This window comes from Tiliqua scincoides, chromosome 1 (assembly GCF_035046505.1).
Source record: "Tiliqua scincoides isolate rTilSci1 chromosome 1, rTilSci1.hap2, whole genome shotgun sequence".
Taxonomy (NCBI): domain Eukaryota; kingdom Metazoa; phylum Chordata; class Lepidosauria; order Squamata; family Scincidae; genus Tiliqua; species Tiliqua scincoides.
Window position 1 is genome coordinate 264,969,737 of NC_089821.1, and position 12,645 is coordinate 264,982,381.

At 40.9% G+C, this 12,645-nt stretch overlaps 1 protein-coding gene across 2 annotated transcripts in view; it reads right to left on the reverse strand.

Annotated features, from left to right (window-relative positions):
- The window catches only part of MERTK (MER proto-oncogene, tyrosine kinase), an 80,294-nt gene that overhangs the window by 21,343 nt on the left and 46,306 nt on the right, over positions 1-12,645 (reverse strand). For both annotated transcript variants that reach the window (XM_066611853.1, XM_066611852.1), the window contains exons 8-11: positions 10,928-11,079; positions 6,303-6,456; positions 4,257-4,413; positions 867-952 (exon numbers count right to left, since the gene is read on the reverse strand). In XM_066611853.1, coding sequence (XP_066467950.1) covers positions 867-952; positions 4,257-4,413; positions 6,303-6,456; positions 10,928-11,079 — 549 coding nt within the window. The remainder of the gene's footprint in view (positions 1-866; positions 953-4,256; positions 4,414-6,302; positions 6,457-10,927; positions 11,080-12,645) is intronic.

Here is a 12,645-nt window from a genome sequence, read left to right on the forward strand (position 1 = left end):
TGTCTCTCCTGACAAACAATCCTCAGATCTCCTTGGATGCACAGTTTTTGGGGAAAAACAGAGTGCCTTTCAAGAGCCCGAGAAAAGCACGTCTGCTCAGCTGCTGGCTGGCCCCTCCCCCCTAGAGGTTGCCATCTAGAGGTGTTTGTTTCTGGTGACCCTCAGACACCATGGTGCACAGTTTGGGAACCACTAGCCTAGGTAATAAAGGATCCTTGGGTAGTGGAGTAAGGGCCCAATCCTATCCAATTTTCCAGTGCTGGTGCAGCTGTGCCATTGGGGCATGCACTGCATCCTGTGGTGGGGAGGCAGTCACAGGGGCCTCCTCAAGGTATGGTAACATTTGTTCCCTTACCATCCGGCTGCATTGCAGCAGCACTGGTGCTGGAAAGTTGGATAGGTTTGGGCCTTAATTCTGCTATCATAGGCTGGCCACTGGCTTTTCTTAACAGGAAGGGCTACCTGTTCAGATTGGAATGTTGCCCAGACAATTACTTTTCCTGGGTCGTGGTATATTCTTTGGTTCTGTCTCCTGACTAAGGACTGCTTATGGCTCAGTCCTGATGGTTCTCTGGACAGAAATGTTCCCCGTCACTCAATTTGATTAAAGGAAACAGACAGCCTAGTGAGCACACTGCCTACATTAGCTTGGCCTGGAAGGTCACTATTGGGATAATGGTTAACATAATTAAACCGCAGCAAAGGGTCAATAACAAGGTACAAACTGGTTGCTAATCATTTTTTTTAAATTATATAAGTGAATTTCTTCTGACTCTTAATAGGATTATTTGTTCTGTTCCACTAAATGCATGATCATTCCAGTGGCAGTTTTTTAAAACTGATGTGATGATACATTTAAAACTTACATGTCAGGTCAACAGCTCTGCGGCAGTAGGACTTCTTTGCTCTGTAATTTACAGTCAACTCGGACTCATCACTGCTAAAAGCATACCTAATGGAGACAGAAAGACAACATTTTAATGTTACTATAATATGATTCCTGTAAACTTAAATTATTCAGAAAGCAGGGAGATTGCAGCTGCAGAAAAGGCAAATTAATTTTTCACCAGGAAATTGTCATGGACAGGTGTTTGGCTTGCAATGAATAAAAACAATGCAAAAGAAAAGGAAATTCCGGTACTCCTGATCATGTTTCATTTTTCCTCTTGCTGTATTTCATGGTGCACTTGGTTCCAGTACTTTGCCTCAGTAATAAAATAGACTATAAAAAAAAAGTTGAGTCACTCAAATTGGGGGAGGGGACTGTTGTTCCATCTACAAAAGCGATTCATTTCCCATTCTTAGAATGGTGTTCTTTTAATAACAATGTAAAGTCACTGAACTTTCACTTCCGTACACTGTTTTCTTTTCCCTTAATAACTGATAATTCCTAATTCTCAAAGAGAAACCAAGACTACATGTTGAGCTAAGATTATCTCCAGGTCTTACCCAGTCAACTCAGAAGTTCAGATCCCCTACTTCCTCTGAGATTTCAAAGAAATCCCATAGACCAGTTTCCATATTTCAGATTATCTGAGATTACAATCTAAGAAGAAGTGTCCTGATTTCCAAAGGTTTTGGTTGACCTGATGGAGCCTGAAATCTGAGCTGCCTGGAATAACACAATGCAGGTATATTCATCTACAGCTGTGCAAACTTGACAGGTGTATTTTACAGCCATACCCAACAAGCTCTTTTATAGAAAGTTAGTGCAACAGAGTGGCTCACAGATTGTCAGACACATGAACAAGCTTCTAGTTCAAACTGCTTACTGCTTCTATCATCTGGGAATCTACTATCTGACAGCCTCCCCCATCTACAATATTGGAGTAATAATATTATTCAAAGGTTGTTCTGAGGAACAGTGAGATAATTAGGGTAAAGCATTTTGAATACAACACTGATGACTGAACTGAAGCTCCAGAAAAAACATACATAACATGAATAGCATTTAAATGCATTTATTGACTACAGAATTGTACTTCTGAAAGGCCTTGTTTCTATTAAAATACTGCAATCTACCACGAGTGTAATTATTCTAACAGAAGAACTACCCCATTGACTGTTGCATAAGTGTACAGAAACAGCAAAAATGCCTATTTTGCGTTAAGGTTCCAGCACAGCCAAATTCCCAGAAGCGTGTTATGAAAAAATATTTTCAGTATGCTCATAATAGCTGTCTGTTTCAAAAAGGTTTTCAACGGAAAGGGCAAGACTTGATCTTTTGGGGACTTTATTGTACCAGATCACAAGGGAATGAGCTCTGCAAATGGAGGCTACAATGGGCCTTTGTTGAAGGCATAAAACAATCCTCACATAATACGGGAGAAAATAGCAGAATCCTATTTGAGAAAAAAAACGTGAGGATTAGACCTGGAGTATGCTGTAAGTAGGACTTACGATTGTGCAGACCAACCTTTTTTCTTTTGGTGTTGAATGGCATAATCTGTTCTACATCTGATTCCCGCTGACAGTACCATTCCCAACTTTACAATAAAAAATGACACACTTGCTTCAGAAAGTTTATCCAAAATAGTATAAACTTTCTTTGAAAGCACCAAGTGCCTTCACTGAAATTTTGTTGTAACAACTAGACACTAAATTGCAGACACTAAGAAGCCTCTATAGACTCATCTTAGACTTGAATAAAGTCTAAGGAGAAATCTGAGGACCAAGAAAGGCGGTATAGAAATACCTGTATTATTATTATCTTTAAACAGTGCAAAAACAAGAATAGAAGCCCTGCTAATCTTCACTGGGATTTTGTTAAATATATGGTGGAGCATTTCCTTCTGGCTCACCATCATTCAAGTTTTTAAACAAAGTATTTCTAAGAAAATGGACCACCCTCCTCCACATCCACACACAATAGTTGGACTTCCTTTGGTGATATTCTTTATGCAACAGGGGGGAAAAAAATCACATGACAGCTTGCAGCCTGGATATCTGCAGTGGGAGGCAAGGCAACCATGGCTTCTCTCCTTTCCAGTGCTGAATTCTCCTCCCCTCTCCTGACTTCTGTAGTAAGCAGAACTCCAGTAGTCCTGCACAACAGAAGAGAGTGGACAGCAGGACCAGAAGAGAAATGGGTGACATGGCTGCTGCATGGGACCATTTAAAGGTCTAATGCAGGTTTCCAAATTGCAGCATGGCAACCCTAATAGGACAGAGTTGTAAAGCATACTGATACACTGTAGTAGGCAACTTTGAGTGGATGCAGTCTAGAAAAATCTGAAGTTCAGAGGGACTTCACTGTGTATTTTGCACTAAAATACCAAAAAACAATTATGACATTTAGCAGTTAAAAAGCTGTTTACAATCACATGCTCAAATGAATCATGCCTCACAAAAAGGTTACACAGCAGGAACTCTTATTATCTAAAATCCTGGATTAAATGAATTTCCTCTGCCTCCTCTACTACTACTCACTGGGTCATCGTTGAGCTGGTTCAACTTTTTTGGTTGCAACACTAAATATGTTTGCATCCCCCTTTAAAATCAATGGGGCCCGAAGCAAATAGCCTTGACTAGATAGTACCGTTACACCGCACTTAGTATTCAAGGCCCCCATCAATCTGCAGAACTCATTTATCCTCACACAGTTGTTTTTTTCTGTGTCATTATTAATCCCATTTAATAGATGGAAAATTTAGGGCACTAATGGCCCAATTCTAAATTGGTGCTATCCATCACAAACAGCCTGTGCTGTCCTGCTGGCGCTGAATCCAGGCCACTGGCCTCTGGTACTAGTAAGTGCAGCACTGAGCAGTGCAGGGGCAGGGCAGAATGGAGGTGGGGAGTTTCAGGAGGCGAGAGGGCAGTTCAGGTCTAAGAGGAGGTGGGGGCCTCCACTGTATCCTAACCTCTGTCCTGGGCTTGAAAGCCATATGCAGAGCTTCCTGGACTTGTGCCAGTGATTTAGCTGATGCAGATCCAAGTAGTCCCATTAGGTAGGCTGGAGCTTGACATGGAATAAGCTTGACATGGGAGACAAATGTTCCCTTACCCCAAGGAGACCTCCGGCCTGCTCAGTTTTAGCGCTGGATAAATATTTTATTTTTAATAATCCTAGATGTCTACAACTCCTCTGGTTGAACATAGGAGGTGGATGTTCTGTGGCGGACTACTTTTGGGAAGCTATGAACTCTCCCACCATCGTTAGAGAACTGCAGTGAAATACCTTGCACAGATAGGTCTTTAGAAACCAGCTCTTGAGCCCAGATTATTAGTACGTTGCTTTCCTTTATGCTACTTACCCAAACTTGGTCTCCTCTGTCAACCTTTTCCTGATCATCACAGACACATACAGTATTAATCCAACAGCAAAAATTCCACATATGAATCCAAGAATTATTGTAAATGAATCTGCGTTTCCAGAAGCTGGAGTTGAAGAAGGTGCAAAGGCTATCAACCCTACGACAATAAGACATGTTACAGAGAAAAGGGGACATCCATTTACATACAGTTGGGGGATGACTGCTTGCAGGCAGATTTACACTAATATTTCTTTGCATCCTGTAATTAATCCACTGATGGGATTTATGAACCATCCCCTTCAAGGTGAAGGAACAGCCACTCCTGAGCTGGAATAAATTTTAAAGGCATCTACTGCAAGATGAACTCATTTACACCTCAGCATAAAGCCCCGAGTTAGCTGGATCATGGAAGACGGCTACTCTAAGATTACATAATATAATGATTAATCCAGTTCTGTCTACAAAACAGTGTGACATGTGACAAAGTGATCTTGCTAAGTGAACTGGTTCACCACAAACCACACTTAAGGTAACATTTATCATCAAACACATCTGTGAGAAGGGAGTATGTTAGGAGAAAGTATGTCCACCGCACAACCAGGTTTTGGGATACTTCTGGATCTCCCTCCCTCCGATTTCCCTTGGGATTGAGTGGTTTTGCTTGTCTTGGTTGTACAGCAGCATTCATTCATTTGCTTTCTACCTTTTTTCTTGCCTACATTTCTGGAATTCATCACGAATGCAGCAATGGCTGTGCAATGAGTGGTTTGATTGCTTTAAAGAAAGTATTTTTACCATCCTAGAAATCTCCTATTAAAATCTCCCAGAAATACATACAAAAGAGTGCTTGTTCTGAAATCTGACCATCAAAATATCCAGGGGGGAAGGAGAAGATACCAATTAAAGAAAGCTGACATAGGGTTCATCAATTTAACCTCAATTTAACCTCCCTTTGATAATGTAGCATTACTCCAATCGTGGAAGAAAGTCTGTTCCATTGTGCAGAGTTTCCACATGGAAGTATGCAGCAGCCCTGTGCACCGGGCAGCTCAGGATTGGGCTGTAAGACTCCAGAGCCAAATCAGGAAGTCAGAGTGCCTCACAGTTGCCAGCCCAGAGGCAAGAGGGGTGCATGGAGAGAATAGTGGCTGTGGCAACAGGACTTTGGGGGTTAGAAGCCTGGAGATAACACTTTCCATCTCCCCTCAAACTGGTTCTCATGGAAAACTAGTTGCTGATCTTGGATTCAACAACTAGTTGGCAGCAAGAAACAGGGCCTTCTCAGTAGTGGCACCAACGTTATGGAACTCCCTTCCCCTTGACTTGAGAATGGCTCCCTCTCTTGAGACTTTTCGGCGAGGCCTGAATACTCTGCTGTTTAAACAAGCCTTCTGACTTCATGGCCTTTTTAACATCTTTTATACATCTTTTAGTTGTTTTTTACAGGCCTGATTCCTCTAAGAACTGCTGTTTTATGCTCTTTTTTATTCTGACTTTTATCTGACTACTGTTTTTATGGTTTCTGTTACGTGTTTTTAATATGTTTTTATCTGTTGTTAAATTATGTTTTAATCTGTTTTTAATATGTTGTAAGCCACCCTGGGTCCCTTTAGGGAGAAGGGCGGGATAGAAATAAAGTTTTTATTATTATTATTATTGATTCATTTTTCCTGCTTTCTCCCTCGTCCCCTGGCCAAAGGGCATCCAAAGAAGCTTAAAGAACTATAAACTCACATTTAAAACTATAATTTACAATATAAACATTAAAGCATCCGTAAACATCGCGAGAAAACACCAAACCAGCAGCAGTCACTTCTTAATAAAAAAGGGCAAAGCCAATAAAATCTAATTAGCATGGAAATCCTGAGGTCCTTAAACCAGATGCACCCAGAACCTAGGAGCCTAGATACCTTTATATGTAATGGAAGTGTGTTGCTGGTAGATCATTACCTCTCCCTGCTTTGATCTAGGCGAGGGGTTTGGTCTGTATGCCTGGCCCCTTCTGTATTCATTTCCTATGCACATCTCTGCACTACTCCAACTTACCATTCCCTGGAATAAAAACTCCTGCTGGATCGCTGAATGGCCCGACTCCCCCATTTGTGACTGCTGCCACTCTCACGATGCAAGTGGCATTAGTGGCCATAATAGGAATGTGGATGTCAGTGGCATCTTTGCTGGTCTGAGAAGAGTGATTCCTCTGAGAGAAAAAGAAGTAAAGAAATAAGAGAATGAATGGAAATTTTGCTTGTTTGTTTTAATTAGATCCATTAAATAAGCTGAAAATCTAAGGTTTACCCCCATCTGACATATTTCCAGATTACATTTCATGCATGTTTATCCATACTGACTGGCAGGAATTAATGCTAAGCGAATAACCATCTATTTATAGAGAAGTATAGTTCTTCATAAAAGATAGTCCTTGAATTAACAGATGAGAACAATTAAGCAGCTGATAAGCATTTATTTTTAAGTCTTCTTGTGGCTGAAGTTGGAACTCAACAACGGTTTTATCCAGATGAACAAGCCAGAAGTTGTTGACCATCAGATTTAGTTATTACAAATCAGTCCTCCTACTGACAAAGCAAAAAATAAAAAAGATAAAATAACACGAAAACAAAAATTGAGTACCATGAAAAACAGATAAGAACAGCTTGTAAGATTGATTTCTTTCTATGCTTAGTCTCTTTTAAACTTCTGACTAAACAAAGGCACACGTCTTGTTCCACACCTGTTTCTACACATAAAATTCTGTCTATGTGATCCCTGATTGGCTGAGATCACTATTCCCAGCAAGAAAATGATACCATTTTTGTATGAATGGTGTTGAAGCAGCTGCCACAAGGGGCAGAGAATAGGCACAAATAGGTTAGGAGGGCTGGGGGACACTCTGAGATCTCAAAAAGTCCAGTTGCCCATTGAAAATGTTTGTCCATAAATATCTGATCCATCAAGCATCATTATGCTTGAGCATTCACTAATTAGCTGAAAATCACCAGTGCTTAAAGCAGTGTTGTCATCAATGGGAATATTCCTTTAGACAACTAGCCATTTATTTAACAATGGTGGCATTCATTCGCATACATGCCCAAAGGATATGCACATTCTGTCCTGTTCAATCTCCTTGTAGCTTGAACTCCACCAATGATAGAATGGGTATTTGGAAGTTTGCCCTCCTGCAGTTAAGAAAATATAGGCAGGAGGAATGGGTTTCACCAGCAACTAGCTCAGTTTCACCCCAGTAAGATAAGTCTTATGTATTGTTCCACCTGAAAACCCTGCCATGTCAGATTTGCTAAATGCCATGAAAGTGTTTCTTTGATGCATTAAGAAAACAAGAGATTCCTTTTCCTGTAAATTCACTGTAATTTCCTGGTTATCTAATGAGTCAGCCAAACAGCTGAAAGCATGGAAGGTACTGCTTCCTAGTGAATTGTTGCTTATAAAAAACAATCCCCCCCTGCCATTTCGATGACACACTGCGCAGCTGGCAGAGTGGCATGTAGTGTTCAGTAGCAAAGTAGGGCAATGTGCTAAAGCGGTACAGTTTGAACTGACTGTCAGTATAACAATTCAGTGTAAACAGGAACTGAGCCTGCAGAATAATGATAAAGCTATTAGGACTGCCAGCCAATTTTTTTAAAGATGCCCATCAAGACAGTGGAGGTGGGGAGGGGCAAAATTGCCATGAATTTATAGGACAAAGTGAGGATGGTAGTGAAAAAGACCTTTAAGGGTGTACCATATGGTACACTGATAAATACATTTGTTGTTTACATTTGATACATTTGTTTTAAATTGCCTATATTTATTTATTACATTTTTAATGCTGCCTTTCCTCCAGGAACTGAGGGTGGTTTACATTGTTCTTATCCTCCCTCTCATTTTCACAACTACTCTGTGTGGTAGGTTAGACCAAGAGATAGTGTTTGGCCCCAAGGGGCCCAATGAACTTCATGGCTGAGTAGGAATTGAACTCCTTTCTGGTCCTAGTCCAACACACTTGCCCTCCAAATTCTGAATTAATTTGAAGGAATTTCCACATGAACTAATCCACACTTTAGTCATAGCTACAAATCTGCTCTGAGACATCACAACATTGCACTTCATCCATGCAGTTATAGCCCAGGCTACATAATTTAGGTGGGAATGAGGTGTTAAGAGTTTTGAGGTAGTAGAATGGACTGTACTGCTTTAGATGGCAGGTGTGGGGGTGCCAGTTTTAAATGCTTCCCAACATTTAAAAAAAACTAAAATACATTCCCTGCAAGTAGAAAAGTAGCATGAAGGGAGCCTTTGTCCCTGAAGTGCTAGGTTTTTTTTCTATCAGCAGATAACATTAATGCAGGGGAGAATTCAAAAATAGGATTCCTTCACCTGCAGCCCAAAGTGGTTCAGTCCATTCTACCACCACTACCCTTTTTCCTATATCAGTAGACCTGGCCCAAATGGCAGTGATATGGCAATGATTCTGACAGGCAAATGAAAGGGTGCCAAAATTCTTGAGGTAGCTTTGGGACAACTTTACGCTTTGTATACAACAATAATATTGGGTCAAAGGTGACCAAACACGATATGAAAGACAGTACAGTAGTTATCTAACCTTAAGTTTCCCTGACTTTGATCTTTTACTTCAATGGTAGCCCCCCACCGCTGCTCTCCAAAGGATCAGCACTGTGACATGTGGGCAACCTTTCAATTTCAGTTGCCCAGCTTTAAAATGAACATCATAGTGATCTACCTCCCAGGGTAGTTGTGAGGGTCAATATAAATAAGCAACAAAACACTGGACACACATCCCAGCAAAACAATAACAAACCCAAAATCAGCATCAATGTATAGATGTTGGCATGGCATATTTTGCTGGGCAAGCTAGATTTACGAAGATTTACGTAACTCCTTCTGCGGACTGGGGAAGTGAAGTGTTGACCACTCGCCTATTGTCTGTGGCATAAATTGATGAGTTAGCTTTCCCACCCAAGATGAGTCACAAGATTACAATATTGCTTTATTGACTCCAGGGTGTGTGAACCATATGATTTCTGAAGGCTAACACTGTGGTAAAAAGGGAACAGAAAACTTAAGTGTCTTTCAGAAAAAAACACCACCACTTTTTTATGTGTAAATGTAGTACACTTACAGTATAATCCTATGCATGTTTACTCAAAAGTAAACTCCATTAAATTCAATGGAGTCTTCAATGGAGCATTAAATTCAACCACTTCCAGGTAAGTGCGTATAGGATTACAGCCTTAAACTTGCAATTCCTTTTCAATGGTTCAATTTAGGGCCTGCAAAAAGGCAAGCTAAATAAATAAATAAAATCATAGCAGCTGCATAAGTGAGGAAACAGAATCAGTTTAGGAACATGCTCCAGTCACAAGTGCTAGCTTCTCTTTTTGCTTTCCCATTAGAGTGGTTACAAAACTCAGTACTTTCAGATGGCAGGGCACTTCACTCAGCAACAAAGGCTGGTGCTGTTTGCAAAGTGCTGACTCAGCAATGAGGAGGGAGGGCCAAGTGAAGCTTGCTTTGAGTACGCTTCCTAGCTCACCAAGTTCGGGCTGGCTTTGTATGCAACTCTGAAAAGCACAACCACAAAAGCACACACAAAAGGCTTCAGGGTACTGGACAACAGGCTATTTCCAAATGCTCCTTAAGCTATATACAGAAGAGCTCAGGCCCAGGACTCTCTCATTCATAAGAATGAGAAGCTAGAGTAGGGGCAGAACTCCCAGCCTCTTCACTGTGATTCAATATCCAGGATAGGTTGCAAGAACATATGATCTCTCGCAGAGCTTCTTGCCTCTCTGGAACAAACCTCCTTCTTCTGCCTTAAGGGATAGGTCAGTGCCATCCTAAGCCTGGTCAGCACTAGTCAGGTAACCTGCTTATCCAGGATTTCAGGTTAAAGTTAAAAGCTGGCATTTATGTATCCGTTAACTATGATTAAGATGGGGTGGTGATGGCAGGATGTGTTTCAGCAAGGGTGCAGTCCCATAACAAACTTCAAATTGGGGCCATTGCACCTGCATTGTCCCTATCAGGTTTACCAAGACTGAAAATGATTCCATCAGGACTGTTTCTCCATTGTTACCTACTTTATACAGGTATAAAAATAAAGGCTTAATACAGGTATAAAAATAGGGTCAACTCAATGTGATGGTGGCGGCTCCATGTGTTTAACCACAGAAAGAAACTAATCATCCAGCAAGTGCGGTAATTATTCTAAAAATGACAAAAAAGCCTAGGGATGAAGAGTGCTTAATCTTCCTCCCACTAACTGTAGTTTATCTTCCCATACCTTCTCTCTCCCAGTGCTTTTCCCTTTAGCTATGTTCTGGTGATCTTGGCTGGGAGGAAAGCACCTGGGGAGAGGGGCTGTGGGAAGGTGAGCCACAAGTGGAGAAAGGATCTTGCACTATTTACCCATGTGTCCCTTTTGCTTTTACAATCAGACCCTCATCCCACTCTTTCTACATGACTGAGGCTGTTCCATGTCGAAAAAGGAAGAACTGCTATCATGTCCAGTTTGCATTGCCGCTGGAAGGTTGGCTAAGATTGGGCTGTTAAAATGCTAACATTTTAATTAAAATAAACCTGGAGAGGGAAGCTCGTCTTTCCCTTCAGAAATCCAGTTTTGCTAAGGAGATCCATGTCTTCGTACTTACAGACACCTCAGAATTCTGCCACACATAGGAGATGGAATAGCCTTGAAGTTCACCATTCATTTCTGCAGCCGGTGGTTTGCTCCATGCTATGACCACGGTGGAGCTGGACTCGTTGACTGAGAGAGTGACGTTCACGGGTGGAGCAGATGGAGCTTAAAAACACACATGCAACAGGAAAGGCTGATCAGTCTTGTGGTGGTGGGCTACACATGTATCTTTGTAAAAAGCAATAGAAACAAGAAGACACTCTGACTAAAAAAGGATCTACGCCCCATTCCCCCCTGAACCTGCCCCCTGAACCCCAAAGTGCCTACTGCCTATGAATATCAGAAGGAAGGAGGGTGGTTGCCATTACCACCCTTATTTTTGAAGTAGAAGAAGCTGCGTACAGCAAAGGAGGAGATTACAGCATTCAAAGAAAACAAAAACAAGTAGATCCCATGTGAGTTACAAGGGACTGTATATTGTGTACTTTCGTTAAAGGGCTACAGAACATTCTGTAGTTTGAGAGACAGAGCAGTTGAACATTCATCTACTAGAAGTTTAATAAATGGTAAAGCCATGGGAGCAGGAAGGGAGGTAGAAGTTCATGATTCAGAACACACGTTTTTTCAAGTGGTGCTTCTCTTATACTTAGCAGGGGAAGAGTAAATGTCCCTCTTCACGCTAGCTCAGTGTCTTTTTAGTGGCCGTTGCTGGTGTCTCTCCTGCACCTTTTTAGACTGTGAGTCCTTTTGGGATAGGGAGCCATTGAGTCATTTGATTTTGGCTGCAATCCTATACACACTTTCCTGGGAGTAAGTCCCATTGAGTGCAGTGACACTTACTTCTGAGTAGACATATATAGGCTTGTGCTGTCAGTCTGTAAACCGCTTTGTGAACATTTTTTTGTGGAGAAGTGGCATACAGTATAAATATTCATATCATATATACAGTATAAATATTCATATTTATATAATGAATATTTATAAATATTCATATCAACAACTCATAATTTGTGCTGTCACTGGCACTATCCAATAGATACTCATGGACCCACACAACTTAATCCCATGCAGCAGACATCACCTTAATTAGTGTCATTGGATGGTGCATTTCATTTTCACAATACCAAAATATTGCAGCTTGAGTGACAGGTGGGTGCAATTTTCTAATCATAAAAGTCCTACCAGGATATGGAACCCAAGCAATGACTGACTTACTAATGACTGTGCAATTACTGTATGTCAAAAATGTTCACTGGGAAAGCCTGATGTCGTCATATCACAGTGTGAAATATTTCATTTGCAAATTTATGGACACAGCATTAATCTGGAAGTCTGACTGGACTCTGCATGAATTTATTGCCATAAAAATCTGAGAGAGCTCCAGGGAGCCAAACCAGAGAGCCAGTATAGGGCAGAGAATAGTGTTGAATTTGGGCTGTGGAAATCTGGACTTATCAAGCTTTGCTTAGGCATGAAGCTCAGTGGATGACATTGGCCCAATCAGAACATGTCAACCTAGCCTACTTCATGGAGTTGCTATAATGAGGAAAACGGAGGCACGTTAACCTGAGTTCTTTAGAGGAAGCACAAGATATTTATTTTAATTTTATTTTAAAATATTTACATTCTTGTTTCTAAGGTACCAAAAGCAGATAACAATAATAACTTAAATAATAAAATACCATAAAATAAAAAATCAACATACAAAAACAACACAAATATTAAAGTCTG